The 22460-nt window shown below is 42.7% G+C and overlaps 1 protein-coding gene across 1 annotated transcript in view; it reads left to right on the top strand.

The window, feature by feature from the left end:
* LOC132885137 (activin receptor type-1B-like) overlaps window positions 1-22460 on the top strand; it is an 80541-nt gene that overhangs the window by 35304 nt on the left and 22777 nt on the right. Inside the window, exons 2-4 of the mRNA XM_060919470.1 lie at window positions 9433-9678; window positions 11988-12245; window positions 18123-18353. Coding sequence (XP_060775453.1) covers window positions 9433-9678; window positions 11988-12245; window positions 18123-18353 — 735 coding nt within the window. The remainder of the gene's footprint in view (window positions 1-9432; window positions 9679-11987; window positions 12246-18122; window positions 18354-22460) is intronic.

The raw sequence follows: 22460 nt of genomic DNA, 5'->3' as shown, positions 1-22460 counted from the left end.
CACCTTTCAACATGTCAAAGAAAGTTCTCGAGGCCTCGTCCTGTTTTAGCGTTAGATCAATCACACATCAGCTTAAACTCGCATTTTACAACTAGTTAAAGATCAGACAGAAGAGAGCCCCCTCCCCCTGCCAGCCTCATGGAACGCCATTTATGAGGGAAAGGAACACACACCCTCCCGACAGTCAATGCGTTATTCGCTTGGAAAACACATTTGCAAATTGGTAGAATGAGTTAATCACATGCAGGATTTGCAATTCATCAAATGAATTGCATATTTATTATCTCATTATCTGTAGCCGCTTTATCCTGTTCTACAGGGTCGCAGGCAAGCTGGAGCCTATCCCAACTGACTACGGGCGAAAGGCGGGGTACACCCTGGACAAGTCGCCAGGTCATCACAGGGCTGACACATAGACACAGACAACCATTCACACTCACATTCACACCTACGGTCAATTTAGAGTCACCAGTTAACCTAACCTACATGTCTTTGGACTGTGGGGGAAACCGGAGCACCCGGAGGAAACCCACGCGGACACGGGGAGAACATGCAAACTCCACACAGAAAGGCCCTCGCCGGCCACGGGGCTCGAACACGGACCTTCTTGCTGTGAGGCGACAGTGCTAACCACTACACCACTGTGCTTATTATTATTATTATTATTATTATTATTATTTATGAATTACTACAGTTCTGAACTTCAAATTTTAAAAGTCTGGACTTTGGAGAGATGATGGATCCCTTTTGGTGGAACACAGCGGAGCAAAATATTGTGAGCCTCTAATGTTGACCTGAAGTTGGCGCCACTGGCGGTTGGCATTGGGTTTTTGTCCCCACCAATGTGAATACCAAACCTCCGCCCTTGCCTACACGTTATCTCACTCTAATTGTTGTTACTTTTATCCAAATGACAGCTGGCAATCCGTTGTTACTTTGCACTTTGTTTATCTGGGTACAAATCTTTGAGAAACTGGATTGGCAGAATGTTGCCTGTGAAGAAAAGAATGTCTGTCTTTATTACCCTGTGCACCAAGTTGATATTTACTTAAGTGCAATTTTTAAGAGCCATAGATTGTATTTTATTTTTTTAATTTTGTTGAGTGGCTTTGTTTAATTTCTTTAGGTTATTTATTTATATTTTTTACGTTCCACTGTTGAATTGAATAAGTTGACTTCATTAAAAAGTTTACTGTTCTTTGAAAGGGTGTATTTGCATGATTATTTTACTAGTGGCATAAAATTGTCTTGAAAAGACGTCAACAATAGTTTATTGCAATAATTTCTGAGACAATATATCGTCCAGCCAGATTTATCATGACGGGCCTAACGGTAAACATGACCCCATTTCAAGGCATCATATTGTATCAGCTCTAGGACCACATATGAAAGTTACTCAAGTTTGAAAAGCTTTTGTGTCCTGAGCTTTTTATTTTTCTTTCTTTTGTTTTTCTTTTTGTGTTTGTATGGTTGACGTTTCTTCTTTGTTTGGGTGTTTTTGTCTGCTGGTTGTGGCGTAGCTCCGGACCCAGTTTTGGGTGTCGGTTCCCTTCAGACCTTGGTCTGCAATGGGTGATGCCTGTGCTCCTCGCTGTGGACTGCAGTGAGCTTGTTGTTCTTTTAGCATCGTGGTTGTCCAGCGCTGTGTGTGTGGCGGTGCTTCTGTGCCTGGCTTGGCGTTCTGAGTGATGTTGCCAGGTGGCGTCGCGATGGCTGTGCAGGCGGTGTGGAACATGCCTTTGTGTGCATTTTAGTGGGATTGTTAGCAGCTACACCACTGGAATTGCATCCCGACGACCCTCTTTTGGTGGCCCCCCCTTTTTTTTTTTTTTTTTTAATCGTAAAGAGACCTTGAGTGTGAAAAAGGCACTATACAAGTTGAACTTATTATATAGCCCTGAAAAAATTACACTGTCAGATTTGTCACTTCAACCTGTTAATGTGAGGTGTAGCCTTTATAATGGAACCTTTCTGTCTCCAGTGTTTATTATTATTATTATTATTATTATTATTATTATTTTTTTTTTTTTATTGTAATTTTTATTATTATTATTATTATTAGCCCAGTTAAATCAGAGAATCAGGAAAACAATGTTTAAAGATGGAGTAGTTATTTTGTGCCTCCATGTAAATAAACTGAACACAGACCAAGTGTTCCAGGCTGCACCATTCTGTCATAGAAGAAAGATGACATCCTGTTTTTTTTTCTTTTTTTTTTCTGCCTAAGAACCATAACGCAGGCATTCTAGATTTGGCACTAGAGTTTGCAGTCTGGCCAGGGAACATAATGGCACTGTCTGGACCCGTGGTTTGACTCTGTTCTTATTCAGTCAAAACATGCTCATGTACTGGCACTTTGATTCACGTGTTCTACTGTACACGTGTATTAGTCTTCCCAGAGCATCTTCCAAGTGTTGAAAGTCACACTTGCATGGACTAAAGTTTTCCGTCGCTACGACGGATTTCCGTCAATTGGGAGCGCTAAAGGTCAATAATGAGATTGATGCAGATCTGAGGAAGAAAAAAGGGGGGGGGTAGGCCCATAGGTCTGACACCGACATGATTTAGAACTTCGCCAAGCTGCTGTGATTGCCTGTTGTTGAACCCTTTCTTGTGCTATGTTTGAGTATATGTAAAGGAATGTTGTTGCGCTAGATAGGCATAAATAAATAAATACAGCCTCCGCTACTGTCTAGTCCCGGGGAGGCTCGGCGTAGGCAGTGAGCCGCGGTGCTCGGCTTGAGTTTTGTTTCTATCGGCGGCTCCAGCCCGACTTTGCACGCTCGTAACTCGGCCAGGGGAGGTCCCAGCCTCCCCAAACTTGGCAGCCAGCGACCTCTGCCCTCTCCCCAACGAACCAGCGCTGCCAGGGTGGGCCAGCCCCGCGCCTCGGGACGCGATTCACCCCGAGGCGAGCCGCGGTGCTCCACATCAGTTTCCTTTTAACGGCGGCTCCACTGATAAAACAATTTGGCTGTCCTACTACTAGGCAACTACTTGCCTCCTACTAATACTAGGCCTATTATTGTTGTAGTAGTAGTAATAATACTAATAATAATAATAATGATGATGATGATGATGATATTTGCCTATTGAAATGTGATCAGGTAAAAAAATCTAAACAGCCCTGTTGAAGCCGCAGCAAGACCTATGCTATTAAGCCTTTTGTAGGTTAAACAGACTTCGGCAGACAATGTTCTGGAAAGGCTGTGTTTTTCTTTGGTTTGATTAGCCTACGATTTAATCTTTAAACACTGGTTTCAGCAGTTCGCTTAAACACTGGAGGCTGCAGAGTCGGGCTGCAAGATTTCCCAACACTTGTTTAAGATGCCAAACTTCATAGTAAGGAGAAAATAATTCCACAATATTTAGTGCCTCGTCAGTCTCAAAAATTAATAGTGAAGGAGCAACGCGAATTAAGTCCCCAAAAAACATCTCGTAGGTCTATATTTTTACATTTTCAAAAAAGTCCGGAATTGGAAGTCAGTCAGTGGAGTGTAATGAAGTGTCTCATTCACTAAGCACAAAAGGTCAGAAAACAGTGGAAGCCAATACTCCGAAGCTCAAAATTCAGGAAAGTGGCTCCGGTGTCGCAAGTGCACAAGAACAGTTATTTGAAAGTTAACCTAATGAATTTGCGCGTGCGATTTCATGAAGAACCGGGACAATTGGCATTTGGTGAAAGATTCACACCTGTGACTCAGTATATTCGTGCGCGCCCTCTCGTCCACTGCTGCTTCGTTTTCCCGATTTACACGCGTGTCTGAAGATGGAGTTTTCAGAAATCTCCACTCTGCCCAGAGTTTGCGAAAGTAGCTGTTTTCAGTGACTGAAACCTCTGTATACAGTGCCAGTCAAAAGTTTGGAAACACCTTCAAATTCAATGTTTTTATTTAAATTTTTTTTTCCTACATTGTAAATGAATACTGAAGTCATCCAGACTATGCAGCAACACGTAAAGAATCATTTAGTAAACTTGTTAATCAAACCAAAATATGTTTTAGATTTTAGATTCTTAAAGTAGGCACCTTTTGCTTTGATTACAGCTTTGCACACTCTTGACATTCTCTCAATCAGCTTCATGAGGTAATCACTCGAAATGGTTTTCCAACAGTCTTGGAGTTCCCAGAGGTGCTGAGCACTCGTTGGCTGCTTTGCCTTCACTCTGTGGTCCAACTAATCCCAAAATTTTTGGACTGACTGACCTTTATTTCTTAAAGTAATGATGGACTGTCGTTTTTCTTTACTTGGGCTACATCCACACGACAACGGCAACGAGATTTTTTTTTTTTATATAAATATCGCGTCCACATGGGCAACGGATCAGTTACATTTCAGGTCCATATGGCAACGCAACGCTTGCTGAAAACGATGCAATACACATGCCACACCTCTAGGTGCACTGTAAAGACGGTCCCATCGGAGACACCAGAACAATAGAAGAAGTAGACGCATGCGCATAAACCCCTTCTTCTGTAGCATCAGCCACACAAAGTTTTGATTATTAATCAGTAGCGTAAAACGAAAGACGCGGAAAGAGGAATGAATGGGGGTAGATGGAAGCCGTTATGCCAACATTCTGATATCCTCCAGAATTCTTTAATGGTCCGGAATAAATTGAATGCTACACGTTGATGGATTACTTTGTTGTTCTACACCCTTTTTGAGGAATGTATTGTCGGACTTAAACCAACATCTGAAGAGGTGAGATCGCTCCTTTTTTTTTTTTTTTTCCCTATTTTTGCTGGCGGGATTGGTTTTGTTTTTGGAAAGCGCACGGGCGGTGCGCAGTTTTGGTTACTGCTTCCACAGTGTTTGGACTAGTTATAGGATTTGTTGACAACTCGCATCGAGTTCGTTACACTTCTACCCGGCATGAAGCACTGACAGTCATGTGGTTGTGATGTCATCGTAAACAAATCCGTTCTACTCATCCAGAAGACTTTGCAACAGCGCCGGTGCCAGATTTTTCCACCCTGGGACCTGTTCTCAAAAGATTTCGTTTTGGGGCACCCAAAACGCCGGTGCTGTGTGGACGCCAGGCCGAAACGATAAACAATTTTATCATAGTCACCTGAATCCGTTGCCATGTGGACAGGGCCTTAGTTGAGTAGTTCTTGGCATAATATGGATTAGAGTAGTACTCAAATAGGGCCATTCACTGTATACCAACTCTACCTCTTCACAACACAACTGATGGTCTCAAACACATTAAGAGGTCAAGAAATTCAAGAAATTAACTCTTGACAAGGCACAGCTGTAAACTGAAGGCCATTCCAGGTGACTACCTCGAAAAGCTGACTGAGAAAACGCCAAGATGTGCAAAGCTGTCATCTCAGCAAAAGGTGCCTACTTTGAAGAATCTAAAATATAAAACATATTCTGGTTTGATTAACACTTTTTTTTGTTTACCAAATAATTCCATATATATATATTTCTTCATAATGTCGATGACTTTAGTATTCAGAAAATTTTAAAATAATGAAAAACCACTGAATTGGAGGCGTTTCCAAACTTTTGACTGGTACTGTAGGTGTGAATGAGAGGTGCAATCGAATAAATAAATATGCGTCTTTTTTATCCGGCTACATGTAGGCTATCACTGCGCAAAGCCTCTAATGTTGAAATGGTAGTAATATTTGTTAAAATAATAGTAGGCTAATTTCCACATTAATTGGTAAAATGGCACAAGGGATGTGATGGGGGGGGATGGCTGGTTTATAAGGGGGATGATTTGAGATTTTTATTTCAGAAGGGGGATGCCTCCCCCCACATCCCCCCTCAACTCGAGTACTGCGTATAAGGCCACCTGACATAGGCCCTTCGATTTCCATCACTAGAGCGCGTCAAATTACTTTCGGTTTTGCCAGCATGGACGCGCTTCTTTTAAATGAAGGCACAGATGTATCAGACATCGACAAAACGGTAAAGAATAAGTGGAGATGGGCTTGGCGAAATGAAATGGGCGATAATGGCAAGCTCCTGCTGCTGTGCCAAGGAAAAAGAAACAAAAACAGGCATCAGGTGTTGCCAAACTAGATGCCTTTGGCTTCACTGCGAAGAAGCAGAAAAAGTGAACTTTACTTTTCTTGTTTCCTGGCTTTATTTCAACAGATTTTCTTATTTTTCTTTCTGTTCCACTCTTTTGAAAGCATGGTTCAAGTTCGACTGCACTTGCACTTTTCTCTTAACCACTGCTGTGCATTACTAAAGTATTGTTGAAATAAATTTGCACTTTGCGCTGAAAACTTGATGTTTCATCATGAATAGCCAGTAATGACAATGGTCAAGTCTTGCCTTAGCTTTAGTCATTGTTAAAATTACGTAAATGTACTACAAGTATGGTCGAGGGGATAATGGACAACACGGCGTTTAAAATTTGACGCATCACTGACGTGGTAGGGGCCAACGACATAGAGCTTTTTTTTTTTTTTCTTCAGTTTTTTTTTTTTTTTGCTTTAATCCATGCACTTGGAAGACACTCTGGACTCTTACAGTAATGCTTTTATGGCCGAGGACTACAGTTGACTTGCTAACTTTAGGACTGCAGTTGTCATGAATAGTTTTGCACTCAAGTTTCCATTAATGAAGAGTTTATAACATCAACGAAACTGACTTTTTTTTGTTTGTTTGTTTGTTTTGTGTATACGCTTTTTATCTGTTTTGTACTATGAGAGCTAAGTGAAACCGGAATCAAATTCCTCGTGTGTCCACATACCTGGCAATAAAGGTGATTTCTGATTCATGTTAAAACTGTTAATGTTATAGTCATGTTGTCGGTTGTTGTCCAAATGAGGATGATGATGATAATAATAATAATAATAATAATAATTTAAATTTATATAGCGCCTTTCAAGAAACCCAAGGATGCTTTACAATAGTAGACAAAGGAAGAAAAAAATAAAAGTAAAAAGTCCACCAAGTAGGGGTCAGGATGTAATTCCAGTGGTGTAGCAGCCACAGTCCCACCAAAAGGCGCACGAAAACAAGTCCCACATCTCCAGCACCGCCGCCGCGACGCCATCAGCAGCATCGCTCCGAACATCACGCCATGGATCCACAAAGTGAGCAGAGAAGCTCCGCCACGCAAAGCGCTGGTGTGTCCCAAACCGCCTGCACAGCCGCCGCGACACCACCAAGCAACATCGCTCGGAACATCACGCCAACCACTAAAGCACAGAGCGCTGGACGACCATGATGTAAAATGAGCAACGAGCTCACTGCAGTCCACAGCTGGGAGCACAGGCATCACCCACAGCGAACCAAGGCCTGGAGGGAACCGACGCCCAAAACTAGGTCCGGAGCTACACCACAACCGGTGGAGAAAACACTCAAACATCAAACTACACAAACACACAGGAAAAAAAAAAATAGAAAAAGAAATAAAACAAAAAAGCTCCGGTGAGAAGCGGCAGCCAGAACGCGCACGACGTACTCTCAACCGGAAACGGAAACAAACAAACAAAAAAAAGTAGGCTGGGTTCCCTTTGAGTCTGGTTCCTCTTGAGGTTTCTTCGTGTCGTCTGAGGGAGTTTTTCCTTGCCACCGTTGCCACAGGCTGCTCATCGGGGATAAAATTAACTCATGTTTAAAGTCACTTTAAAACTCTGTAAAGCTGCTTTGCGACAATGTCTGTTGTTAAAAGTGCTATAAAATAAACTTGACTGTTAAATCTGCCTTTGTTCTGTATCATTTTGCTCCTGAGAACATTTACACACACGACCATAAACCTCTGGGCCGTTTCCAAAAATCTATTGGCCTTTTCCAATCAGTCTTTTTGCCACTGATCCAGTTTCATATGCTTCAGGGTTTTATCTTATTTAATTAAATTTTTGCTTAAGGCCAAATAAAGTGTGTTTCCGGTAACCCGACCGACCGAGAATTTCGGCGGCGAAATTGCCGACCGTAAAGTTATTACAAATTTCCCTCGATATTTTAGTGTAAGCGGCGTTAGTTTGTCATAATTTTTTGTTTCAACGCATTCAAGTTGTGAAAGAAACTATAAAAAGTAAAATGTTTCGCCACTTCTATCAGCCCTCCTGCATAAACATGGAAGCGCACTTGTATACTGAAGGAGGAAGGGAAAACTGAGCTGAGCCACCATTTTGAATCTTCATTCAAGGCTGTAATGCAAATTGCTTCCTCTTCAGTATACAAGTGCACTTCCATGGCAGGAAAAACACTACATTTTGCCGCCTATGTAGTCTCCTATTTATACAAATAGGAGTCATTCAGGATTCAGCCATGTTTTTGCTCAGTGTTTTTGCTTGACCCAAGTTCTACAGTAGGCTAGGCTAGGCCGTCTGCTTTTAAGGGAAGTAGCCTAGCCTAGGACGTTATTTTCACGTTATTTCTTGATAAGGTGTTTTCACGTTATTACATGAAAATATCATGAAATTACGTGATATGTTATTACATGATAAATATATTGTAAAAACGTGATAACTTTGTTAACAATATCTTTTCACGTAATTACTTGATTCTAAGCCAATTTTTTTGAGTGTGGCAGCAATACGCTTCCGTAGATCATAACTCGAACTCCCGCAATATATTTTTTTTATTTGTTTAAAGATTTAAAACACTTTTTTATTATGATGTGTGGTATAAAGGATTCTGTGCCAAAATACTATTTTGTAAGATGTTTACTTGTGTTAATTTTTTCGAACAAAATAAAAAAAAAAATTAAGAAAAAAAACCTTTCCTACCTACCGACCTTATTTTAGTATTTCATGTTACCTGAAACACATTCTTTTTTTTTTTTTTTTTTTTTTTTGGCCTAAGTACTTACTCAAAATTGGTACGAGCAGAAACTACGAGGAAAAAGGGGTTACACGTACAAAGTTAAATATCATACAAAAGAGCATACAGAATATGAAGAACAGAGAGTAAAATTTCATTTGTTGATTTGCAGAGCCCCAATGAACGTGCTGTTTTATTTCTCAAAAACTGCACCAGAGCAAATGCCGATTATTATTTTTAATGCCACAAATGCAGCAAAAACAAACTGATATGCTTTCATTTTTTGTGATCATCCATGCCAACTTGATGAAGGATTTTGTGTTAACACAGTCTTGATGATATCATTTCCTTAGCTGTGTAGATATTTTTCTTATCTTATTGTTCTTGACATTTAACTCTCAATTCTTCCATGCTGCATTCATCAAGAGCACGGTTTCATGCCACAGTGTATTTGTTCTTCTCACAATCATTCTTTCAGGTTGTTGGGAAATTAATTGCAGCCAGGATCCAAAGTACCATTAGTTTTTGAATGTGCAGTGGATTTAAAAACTAGTCTAAATGCCAGGAATGGCGAAAAGCGATACAACAGTATGCTGAAGTCTGTACTCTCTGTTCTGAGTGTAGCTTGTGAGCAACACTAAGTTTTTAAGTGTTTTCACAAGTCCATGTCTCTCCCATTTTCTCTCTCTCTAGGTCTGTTGTGTAACTGCACCACGTCTCAGTGTGAAAAGAATGGCTACCGCTGTGAGACGACGGGGGCCTGCATGGCTTCAACCTCCCTTATTGATGGCCAGGAGCAGCACGTTAGAATCTGTATCGATAAAGAGAAGCTGGTTCCTCCTGGACAACCCTTCTTCTGTCTGAGCGCCGAGGGGCTGCTCAACATCCACTGCTGCTATACGGACTACTGTAACAGTCTCGACCTCAAGGTGCACTCGGGTAAGTGTCCTACACATTACGTAGGGTTCTAGCATAACCTTCTGTCCTGCAGTGCATGTTAGATTAGCTATGAATGGTATGTAGGGAATAAAATATAACGGGGCATGGTGTGTTAGGAAAATAATTTCCAGAAGGGAGGAGTCCCCGAATTATTCGTCTAATATGGCATCAGTTTGCTAACAATGATTTTTTTTTAAAGTTTAAAGATGGTGATGTTGAATGTTGTGGAACATCTGTGAAGCAGGATGGAGCCTGTTATCACTCATCTTATAAAATGCCTATAAAAAGTCGTTTCCTCAGCAGTCTCTAATTTTTCTTTATCTCGAAGTTATTGACTTTAAAAGAGTTACAAAGCACTACCACAGGAAGGTTCTTCAGAAAATGCTAAACATTTCCTTACAGAAAACTTCATATCATTGACTGACTATATATAGTGGTGCTTGAAAGTTTGAACCTTTTTAGAATTTTCTATATTTCTGCATAAATATGACCTAAAACATCATCAGATTTTCACACAAGTCCTAAAAGTAGATAAAGAGAACCCAGTTAAACAAGTAAGACACAAATATTATACTTGGTCATTTTATTTATTGGGGAAAGGATCCAATATTACATATCTATGAGTGGCAAAAGTATGTGAACCTTTGCTTTCAGTATCTGGTGTGACCCCCTTGTGCAGCAATAACTGCAACTAAACGTTTCCGGTAACTGTTGATCAGTCCTGCACACCGGCTTGGAGGAATTTTAGCCCATTCCTCCGTACAGAACAGCTTCAACTCTGGGATGTTGGTGGGTTTCCTCACATGAACTGCTCGCTTCAGGTCCTTCCACAACATTTCCATTGGATTAAGGTCAGGACTTTGACTTGGCCATTCCAAAACATTAACTTTATTCTTCTTTAACCATTCTTTGGTAGAACGACTTGTGTGCTTAGGGTCGTTGTCTTGCTGCATGACCCACCTTCTCTTGAGATTCAGTTCATGGACAGATGTCCTGACATTTTCCTTTAGAATTTGCTGGTATAATTCAGAATTCATTGTTCCATCAGTGATGGCAAGCCGTCCTGGCCCAGATGCAGCAAAACAAGCCCAAACCATGATACTACCGCCACCATGTTTCACAGATGGGATAAGGTTCTTATGCTGGAATGCAGTGTTTTCCTTTCTGCAAACATAACGCTTCTCATTTAAACCAAAAAGTTCTATTTTGGTCTCATCCATCCACAAAACATTTTTCCAGTAGCCTTCTGACTTGTCCATGTGATCTTTAGCAAACTGCAGACGAGCACCGATGTTCTTTTTGGCGAGCAGTGGCTTTCCCCTTGCAGCCCTGCCATGCACACCATTGTTGTTCAGTGTTCTCCTGATGGTGGACTCATGAACATTAACATTAGCCAATGTGAGAGAGGCCTTCAGTTGCTTAGAAGTTACCCTGGGGTCCTTTGTGACCTCGCCGACTATTACATGCCTTGCTCTTGGAGTGATCCTTGTTGGTCGACCACTCCTGGGGAGGGTACCAATGGTCTTGAATTTCCTCCATTTGTACACAATCTGTCTGACTGTGGATTGGTGGAGTCCAAACTCTTTAGAGATGGTTTTGTAACCTTTTCCAGCCTGATGAGCATCAACAAGGCTTTTTCTGAGGTCCTCAGAAATCTCCTTTGTTCGTGCCATGATACACTTCCACAAACGTGTTGTGAAGATCAGACTTTGATAGATCCCTGTTCTTTAAATAAAACAGGGTGCCCACTCACACCTGATTGTCATCCCATTGATTGAAAACACCTGACTCTAATTTCACCTGCAAATTAATTGCTAATCCTAAAGGTTCACATACTTTTGTCACTCACAGGTATGTAACATTTGGATCCTTTTCTTCAATAAATAAATGACCAAGTATAATATTTTTCTCATTTGTTTAACTGGGTTCTCTTTATCTACTTTTAGGACTTGCGTGAAAATCTGATGTTTTAGGTCATATTTATGCAGAAATATAGAAAATTCTAAAGGGTTCACAAACTTTCAAGCACCACTGTACATAGAACCACAAACAGATTTATTTTATTTATTTATTTATTTTTATATTCTTAGATGTCCCTGTGCAAGCTGTTTACTATAGAAACTGTAACACATTGCAACAAGCATGTTAATGTAAACCATGCAGCCAGAGACGTTTTCATAGCTGCCGTTATAGAAAATGAATCCACGTTTTCTCGAGAAGAGAATTATTCTAGAGATATAAATATTGACACTACATTTGGTATTAAGCTTTGACTGTCTGAGGCTTAATGGTTATGCTATGTTTCTTAGTGACTGTGCAGCCTAATACATCAACCAGGATGGGTGGCTGGGGGCCGGTGGAGCTGGCCGCCGTGGTTGCAGGTCCTCTGTTTGCACTGTTTGTGCTGGTGCTGCTGGGCCTCTTCCTTTTCCAACACCACCAGAGGGCCTACGGCCACAGACAGAGGCTGGAGGTGGAGGACCCCAGTACTGAGCACCTGTACCTGGCTAAGGACAAAACACTACAGGACCTCATCTATGACCTGTCCACATCTGGCTCAGGATCAGGTTAGCATTACATCTGAAGGAGGGTACACAGTTGTAGTTCAGCCAGGGCTGGACAAACCCCTAACCTGGGCACCCAGGACAGAGATTGCATGTCAAAACTTTGTCATTTATTTGTACTTGCTTGGTAGACAACTGGGTTTGACAACAGAAAAGAGAAGAAAACAAATTGCTCCAAGTTTCATGGTGGGGTGATGCACCTCAGTACTTAAACTATAGCTCACTACTCATTCCAGAGCCCACCACCAGCTGCACTACACACAACAGCAGGATCTTGCTCATAGTAGAAGAGTTTTTACAAGGCTGATTAATTAGCATGCATGGAGGACCGATGATCTTTCAGAACGATGAAGTCCAACCCAAAGCTGTCCTATTACTCGCCTGCTAACTAAAGTTACCTCACAGTTAAGGGGAACTGAAGTCATTTTTAAACTTGCTTTATTTCTTAATTAACGTGTTTATTCAATTACCTTTTCGGTTTTGGTAACCTTATATTGTGGCTCGTATTGGCAACTAATTGCAATTAAAGATTATGCTTATCGGCCTGTTCGTTTTTTAGCCATGTTGAATTTAGTTTGTTTGGTCCACAGCAGGTGTCGCTTATCCGTGCGAGACTTCGAAACGTGAACTGTCAGTGCTGCCGTTTTGAAAACTGTTTTCCAAACGAAATATTGCACAAAAACGAGTTTAAATAACTATTACTGCCTACTTTTTTCAAACTTTCCTGATTTGCTATCAAAACAAACAAAACTTCCGGCTTGATTACGGCAGCATTTGAAAGAGGGCGCGTGCGTCTTTTGACAACGTTGGCAGGTGTTGGTCACTTTGATTTCCGCTGTACGTTTTACTTCCGTCCTACGATGTCTCGCACAGGTCTCAGCGAATCTCGTTTATGGCCATTGCTTTGACATATGGACTGATGCAGGGCTCGAAATTCACGGTGGTCCGGTCGCCCACGGCGACTTAATTTGTCATTTGGTGGGTAATTCCGGTCACTAGGCAGCCCGGCTGGCTAGCTGAAAATAAAAAATGTATATGAAGTGAAGATTCAGACTAGGGCTGTGCGATATATCGAATATACTCAATATATCTCTGAAAATTCTGTGTGAGATACATAATAATTATTATATTGTAACTATCGAGTATTTTATGGTCATCTGCCGACTTGCATTTGTTTGGTGTTTGTTGCGTTTGTTTAAAACCGTTTCCGGTGGTTTTCTCCCTGTCCCTCAGGCAGTAATGCGAGAGGCTGCCTAAGGGTAAAAAAAACCAATGTCACGCGCACTCCAACCAATCCCGGACTGCCTAAGGATAAAAAAAAAACAACGTCACGCACTCGCCAACCAATCCCGGGTGACATCTAGGTGCTGAAAGGAACTTGTGGGAAGATTTTCTAGTTTCGGTTTACAGCGCTGACTCAGTTCATGCAATCGCTGGTGTTGCATAGGCTACCGTGTAAGCTCTGTCAATTTCAGTGACAAATTAAAAATGGAAGCAAACGAATTGGTTCCTAAAAGAACTAGTAAAGGGTCAGTCATCTGGCATTTTTTTGGCTATCGCGAGGAGGACGTGGAACAGCAAATACTAATTTGTGAAGTGTGCAAAAAAAAAACAACAGTATCCAAATACTCGGGTCTTGAAATAAATGCACATTAGTCATGAACAATAGTAACTACTCCTTTTTTTGTGTGTGCTATTTTTGACAAGTAAAATTCATACATGAACAAATTTTGGCGAGTTGCTTTTCTGTTTGGCGAGTTACTTTGGAAGGTAACTAGTCCGGCTGGCTGCTGAAAAAAAGCATATGAATTTTGAGCCCTGTGATGTATTACATAATATATTTCAAACACTCAACTTGCTATAGCAGTGACAAAATAGCTGTCAAAAATGCATTCCTATATTTAACAAAATGAGAAATAGAATTTTGATGATAAAAATTCACCTTCAGTTCGCCTTTAAATACACCGAGAGTAAATAAAGATGCTGGCTGGACTCGAATAGAATAGCTTTTACATGTGATGTGAGGACGGAACACCAAGCTTATAGCTGAAGGTGACCAGGTTTCTGAGATGAAAACCGGGGACATTTTTGGTTCGGCAGTGAAAAGATCATTAAAACATCTAATGTTTTCATTTTTGTAATAAAAAGGGGGACCGTTTCTGGTTTTCATGTATTTTGGTCACACATTGCATAAAAAGCGGGCTTTTCCTCACCGAGTGCACTGTAGGCCGATTCTGCAACTGCTTTAGGTGAACGTTAATTAAAGGCAATGTGAAAATCTCTGGTGTGGGTACATGGTTTAGATTTTTAGACTCTTAAATTGTAGGCTACCTGAAAGAGATGTTTTAGACCCATGAAAGTAAATGTATTAAGTTAATTACCATTATATGCCACTAGTAATGGACAATGTATTTAAAGATGTCTCATCTCATTATCTGTAGCCGCTTTATCCTGTTCTACAGGGTCGCGGGCAAGCTGGAGCCTATCCCAGCTGACTACGGGCGAAAGGCGGGGTACACCCTGGACAAGTCGCCAGGTCATCACAGGGCTGACACATAGACACAGACAACCATTCACACTCCCATTCACACCTACGCTCAATTTAGAGTCACCAGTTAACCTAACCTGCATGTCTTTGGACTGTGGGGGAAACCGGAGCACCCGGAGGAAACCCACGCGGACACGGGGAGAACATGCAAACTCCACACAGAAAGGCCCTCGCCGGCCACGGGGCTCGAACCCAGGACCTTCTTGCTGTGAGGCGACAGCGCTAACCACTACACCACCGTGCCGCCCTAAAAATGTACACAACACAATTTAAATAAACAGTTTACTTCAATCCAAGCAATTTCATGTATGGTTGTTGTTGTTGTTGTTGAGGATACAAATGATTCCTGATCTCCCGTAGCCTAAATTGTAGCCATAGCTGAATTGACGACCGAACCTAAATGAGTAGCCTTAATCAAAATGTGTAGTCCGCTACACATCACAACAAATTATACAAATTACTGACACTTTGGTAACATTACTATAAGCCTACAGCTTTACATAGCCAGCTACTCTGTAGGATAACACGCCAATTTGTGTGCAAGTTAGCTTATGCCGTTGAACTGTTACAATTTTATGTCAGCTGGATTTCTGTTACAGCAACGCTACACCTAGCAACAACTTCAGCTGACTGATTGGCGCTGCACTGAGCTTTCTCCTGCTAGCATCGGCCGCAGCAGGCTACGGTTTGTTAGGTCAACCGCTACATCTCACTATAGTGTGACGAGCAATGTTATGTCATATACAACATTTGCAAAATGTAGCTTACACATTTAAAGGCTAAATAACATAGATGACAAACAACGTCACTTAGGCCTACAAGAAAAGACTATATGGTTCATCTGTCCAGGAGTGGATGAAGTGATCTCTGTCAAAGCTGAATGAATGACTTTGGTTTAGGCCAGACCTGGGCATTTTCCGGCCCGCGGGCCGCATCCGGCCCTTTGGTTCATTCTGACCGGCCCGCGTAAGGTTAATTAGAAATTACAAAATAAACTTATTTTCTAATTTTACCTCATGCATGGACTGAATGTGCATTGCTTTTATTTTGAAGTTGTGTTCAACAAAAACGCAATGCGCACGACATGAACATGACATCCCACGAAACCTAATCCCGCGATAACTACTTCCGTAATTTGTCCAGACCAACCACAAACTTGTACGTCATCCTTCAAACGGTCCAGCCAATCACGTAGTGTGACGTCACCAGCAGGCGCCGGAGCCCGAGCCGATCTGTAGATCTGATACCTACACCGAATCAACTGATGATCATCTGTCAGCTGTGCTTCGCATCTCCACCTCAGACATTCAACCTGACTCTGATGCACTCGTTAAAGACCAACAGAGACTAGATTTCTCTCACTGAACAAATAAAAAACACCAAATGAGGTGATTAGACTAGAAATGTGGACATCATTATTATAATATGATGCATCTTGTTTGATATGTGGAGTAGAAAGACAATATTGTGATGTCTTTATTGTGTTTTGGGGTGAATGTGACTGAAAATAAAATGGTACAAACGTTCACATTTTGTTAACCATTGTTTTGGGAAATTTGATTGGATAAATGACAATTTTTGTAAGGCAACCTCGTTTTTTCCATACTCTTACCAGTCTTAGCAGCTTGTAAAAACAATGATATATTTATTGCTTTATATAAAGAAATACAATTAATATTATGCAGAATTTAGTTCAGCCTTATGGTCCGGCCCTCCACAAAATTTTCTGTTTCTCATGTGGCCCCATGGAAAAAATAATTGCCCACCCCTGGTTTAGGCAAAGATTCTAGCGCTCTGCTAAAAAGTTGTTCTGCAGCTCCACCAATCAAAATCCTGGAAAGGCTCTTGCCAGAGGTGTTCTAAAATATCTTTGCTATCGGCCTGAGCCCATCTTAAAGTGAGCCACAAAACAATACGCGAGGTGTCTGCTGAAATCTGGTAGATGTTTTGGTCATGTTTAAAAACAGGGATATTTCCAGAGACCGCTCCAGCCAGGGACAGGCCACCAAAAACGGGACTGTCCCTGGAAAATGGGGACATCTGGTCACCCTGTTATAGCTGAAAAGTTCGCCACTGAATTGCTGACTTCTTAATGTAGCACGTTTGTGCTCTAGACAAAACCTTTGTCCGAAAAGGACGATGATTATACACTGGTTTGTTTCTGTTATTCTGTAGCTTGCTAACTAGCTCACCATATGTTCTTTGACAGTTATTCACTGAGCCTGAGGTGGATAAATACACAGGTGATTTTTATTAAATAAAAGTGATTTTTTTTTTTCCTTCAATCTTCAAAAGCAGCATGCAGACGTAGCGTGCACAGACTTGTCACTCACCCATGCCGAGTCGCATAAAATACTTTTGTTTTGAAACGGGTAAAATAAATTACAATTCCACCTTACCTTTGAGCAGTTTTAGACCAAACTTTTTAGGAGCAGCATTTTCTTTCATAATTTCTGATTCTTCCTCACTTACGGTGCCGAAGCACTTGGCCGCCATTTTGCCAAGTCGCTGGAGGTGATCTCATCTGATCTCATTATCTGTAGCCGCTTTATCCTTCTACAGGGTCGCAGGCAAGCTGGAGCCTATCCCAGCTGACTACGGGCGAAAGGCGGGGTACACTCTAGACAAGTCGCCAGGTCATCACAGGGCTGACACATAGACACAGACAACCATTCACACTCACATTCACACCTACGCTCAATTTAGAGTCACCAGTTAACCTAACCTGCATGTCTTTGGACTGTGGGGGAAACCGGAGCACCCGGAGGAAACCCACGCGGACACGGGGAGAACATGCAAACTCCACACAGAAAGGCCCTCGCTGGCCACGGGGCTCGAACCCAGGACCTTCTTGCTGTGAGGCGACAGCGCTAACCACTACACCACCGTGCCGCCGCTGGAGGTGATCGTTTGAGAAATAGTCCGAATCTCTCGACCAGTCAGTGTGCGTGATTTCCTATAATCCCCTCCGTATTTCTACTAAAATACCACTTTTTAACCTAGTCGTTTTCCAAGCAATCAAAGCAAGGTACAGGGAAGCATTTTAGAGCGGTTACTTTCCTGGTTGGCTAGCTAATTAATTTTATCATCCCCCCCCCCCCCCCCCCCCCTTCCCCCCTCATTAGCTAACCACTAAAGAGCTTTGATTTATCATTTGGATACCTAAGCTATCGGGTATTTTAATGGCTTTGGAGGTTTGTTTTACTGTTTTCTTACAAGTGTTGTGAAAGTACACAACTGGAGTAAAGTAAAGTGATGTTCTCAGGACCAAGTAAATACATAAAGAACTCATCTGGTCTGTGCTCTTTGTTTGCGTTTCTCTTTCTGGACAGGTCTGCCTCTATTTGTGCAGAGGACAGTAGCTCGGACTATTGTGCTGCAGGAGATTATCGGGAAGGGCCGCTTTGGAGAGGTGTGGAGGGGAAAGTGGAGAGGAGGAGACGTGGCAGTGAAGATTTTCTCCTCTCGAGAAGAACGCTCCTGGTTTCGTGAAGCCGAGATCTATCAGACCATCATGCTGCGGCATGAGAACATACTGGGCTTTATTGCCGCCGACAACAAAGGTAAACTGAAAGAAACCCCTGAAACAACAGACAAATGGCAATGTAGTTTTATGAGCCACAGGTAACCGCTAGTGGAAGGTGTTTAACACATGGATATTCTCTCTCGTGCATGTGCGCGTATACTGAGACCTTTACCACAAAGTCATGTCGTATGTAGGACATAGGAGACCTCTAGCTCCTTTCAAAAAGGCTGATATGAGCAGATGAGCTCCCAGTGAGGTGTTCTGATGAGCTGAGATGGCCACCACATACACCTTCAGTGGAGATGGGGAGTTGTCGTGTTTTTTTTTTTTTTTTTTTTTTCAGCAGTCCCTGTGAAACGCTGAACACTTTAGGCACTGGGTGGTGCAGCAGGTCCGAATGGCACTGTGCAAGCCACTTCTGGTAGCCTGGCAAGCCAGACTAAATGTGAATATTTAGTCTGGCCTCGATCCGTAGACATTTCCGACGGGGGTAGGAGGAACAAACTGCTGTCTTTCAAACTGTCTCTGTGCGTATAGGCCAACGCTCTGACCAATCAGCGCAACAGTGACTGTGACGTAGTCAGAGCGACAGAAAGCAGTGGGGGAGGCCTTGAAATAAATAATTTTTCAAAATGCGTATTAATTAATAAACAGGTTCTAGATATTAAGAAGTTTGGAGATAATGACCACAAGTTTGGAGTCTGTACCACATACACTCATTCCCCCCCAAGTGTTTTTCAAGGGTTTGCTTAAACTGTTTTTGAGAGGTTTTTATTTAGTGGTGTTTGGTGAAATAATTTCCCTTAAATTTAAAATAACGGGAAAATAAGAAACAATCAAAAAGTAATGTTTCAAAGCTGTTTATTAATTCTTTGTACTACACAAACTAGCCCCATCCTTTTGGCTACGAGCGGAGCCAGCTGGTAGATCAGACTTTTGCCATAGCCGGTCGGCAAAACAGCGAAAACGTCCTTCTTGAAAAGGAATGAGCGGAGAGCCTCTTCCTGCTCATGTTTCAATGAAAACTCCAAGTCTAATTCTTCTAAAACTGATTCCAAAGCGGAGTCAAACGCGCGCTGTTCACTAGCCGTAGCCATCTTTCCTGTTGTGCTTTCTCCAGCGTCGCGCAGCCTTGTCGTCACTCCTGCAAAAGCCCGCCCAAAGAATCCAAACAAAAACCTTGCGTTGTGATTGGCGGGCACGATTTGATGCCTGGGGTGTTTTTGTTTATATGGTGCGAGGCTAGACCCACTCGCTAGGCAAAAATATTTTTGGCCGCTAGGCGGGTGGGTCTAGTTTACTAGGCTACACTTCTGGAATATTTTCCACCGATCGGCATGCAGAGCCCAAGCACTAGGGGCGCTAGTGCTCAGGATTGTTTCTTGAGCTGCTACATCACATCCATCAAACTTTTTGCTGCTCTGCCAAACCAAACGTCTGGCTAGCGATGCCATACTTGTCCATTTATCCACAGTAAGGTGGCTTGTTGGGGAAGTAGCCAGGGTGGTCCCCTCAATAGTGAAGGAACCAGGGTCTGCAGGAATCTGTGCAACGTAGGTAGGATCAGCAAACGAGGTGGAAATGCATCCAGAAGACTGTGAGGCCAGTTATGGGCCAGTGCATCCTGACCCAGAGGGCAGTTTGGCTCGGTTTGAAAGAACCATGCTCGGCAGTGAGTAAACTGAGTATTGGCAAAGCGAGACACTTATGCCAGGGCAAACTTTTTCCCAACTCTGGGTGCAGACGCCACACTCCTAAAAGGAGAACTGAAGTCATTTTTAAACTTGCTTTATTTCTTAACGTGTTATTCAGTTATGTTTTGGGTTTTAGTCACCTTATATCATGACTCGTATTGGCAACTAATTGCAATTAAATATTATACTTTATCGGCCTGTTTGGTGTTTTAGCCATGTTGAATTCAGTTTGTTTGGTCCACGGCAGGTGTCGCTTATCCGCGCGATCTTCACAAGACTTCAAAACGTGAAGTGTCAGTGCCGCCATTTTGAAAACTGTGTTTTCCAAATGAAATATTGCACAAAAACGAGTTTAAATGACTATTATTACCTGCTTTTTTTCAAACTTTCCTGATTTGCTATCAAAACAAACACAACTTCCGGCTTAATTACATCAGCATTTGAAAGAGGGCGCGTGCGTCTTTTGACAATTGACCCTTTTCCACTACCCTTTTTCAGCTCACTTCAGCCCAACACGGCTCGCGTTTCGACTACCTCAGAGCAGCACGACTCGGCTCACTTCAGCCTTACTCAGCACCCAAAACTCGCACGGTTTTGCAGTGAGGCTGAGGCGAGCCAAACCGTGCTGAGTGAGGCTAGGGGCATGAGGAGACGCACTCCCCTGTGCAGTGATTGGTGAGGAGGAGTGTCCTCACATGCCCACACACGCCCCGCGAGCACGCTGGGAACCACCATCTGTAAACACCGTAAACCCGGAAGAAGAAGAATTATGACAAATTATGCGCCTCGCCTCATCTTTACGCTCTTGCCAGTATCTGTTGGCGTTGTCGGTGACAACAAGCCACAGCACCAAGACCAGCAGCACTAACGACTCCATGTCCTCCATGTTTATTGTTTACTCTCTGGGTCGTGAGACTACCGCTTAAAAGCTCACTGATGTCACTGTTTGCGCCGCCTAACGACATCACGTGACGTCCACCCACTTTCGCTAACTCCACCCAATGTGTCCACCCACTTTCAGCCAGCACAGTTCAGCGCGGTTGTAGTCGAAATGCAACGCCAACAGCCCCGCTCAGCTCGACTCAGCCCAACTCAGCCGCGTTGGTAGTGGAAAAGCGGCAAATGTTGGCAGATGTTGGTCGCTTTGATTTCCGCTGTACGTTTTACTTTCCATTCTACGATGTCTTGCACAGGTCTCGGCGAATCTCGTTTACGGCCATTGCTTTGACATATGGACTGATGTATTACAGAGCATATTTCAAACACTCATAACTTGCTATAGCAGCAACAAAATAGATATCAGAAATGCATTCCGATATTTAATAAAATGAGAGAGAATTTTGATGATAAATTTGCCTTCAGTTCTCCTTTAATATACAAAATGCATCTGCCACCCTGTTTTGGTGACTGGGCAGGTGAATCACCCTCAGTGACTCTAACCTATGGGTGATCATATGAAGTGACAAGTGTTTCTCAACCTTGTGCAACCCTGGTGGCCAGACTGCCCTGAGCTGTAATAGGTTGATATGTTCTGACTTGACCTGTAGTCCTGCAGTTCTCGGTTTCACCACAGCCGCCCCCCCCCCCCCCCCCCCCAATCTGTTGAGGGAGGAGTCCATGGTGATTCTCTCTCTGTCTGATAGGGATCCATCCCTAATGGTGGTACTCTTGTTGAGGAAGGTCATGTGTCTCCAGCGGGCATATAACCCATCTTTTGAAAATTTTTGTTTTTCTAGCAGACCCAGAGACAACCTAACTGCAGCAGCAGTCAGTAGGTCTGTCATTCTGAGGAGTCGGAATCAGATACACCGGCCCAATCTCATCTAGTTGGTGTGTGCCACCAAGGGAAATGATCCTTCTTCCTGAATCCAGCTGTATGCCAGTAATGTGAATAACTTGTCTCAGTGTTGGTGAGCTTTTCTGAGAATTCACCCTGAGTACAAGATGTGGGCGTGTGTGTGAGAAGGCTGTGTCCTGTATGTGAAAAGTTCTCTGGTGGAGGCACAGGGGAACCAATTGTCCAAGTATGGAAGAACTCTGTCACATCTGGCCCACAGAGCGGCGAGAGACAGCCTGAAGGGGAGAACTTTGAACTCGTACGCCTGTCCCGGGAAGGTGACCCTCAAGAAGTACATATGTTCTGGAGCACTGGGAACATGGAATTATGCATCACACACGTCCGTGGACATTTTCATGACTGTACGGCATGAACTACATCTGAGCACTTCAACATACACAAGGGAAGGGGTTTTAGGAACAAATCCAGTCCTCTGAACAAATCCATTCTGGATTTAAGAGTGTTTTGTGGTGTACCTTGGGCTTTGCGATTCGCTGCCTGGTCAGGTTGGGTGTGAGAGGTCTCAAAATCAAGGTCTAGGCCTGCTCGTGGCTGTTGAATAGGCATAGCCTTACATTGGGTGCACAGGACCTATGAGCTGGTGGTTGCAAAA

Source organism: Neoarius graeffei, chromosome 4, assembly GCF_027579695.1.
Source record: "Neoarius graeffei isolate fNeoGra1 chromosome 4, fNeoGra1.pri, whole genome shotgun sequence".
NCBI classification, from domain to species: domain Eukaryota; kingdom Metazoa; phylum Chordata; class Actinopteri; order Siluriformes; family Ariidae; genus Neoarius; species Neoarius graeffei.
The sequence above is the reverse complement of the archived record's forward strand: the minus strand, read 5'-3'. Positions and strand labels throughout refer to the sequence as shown.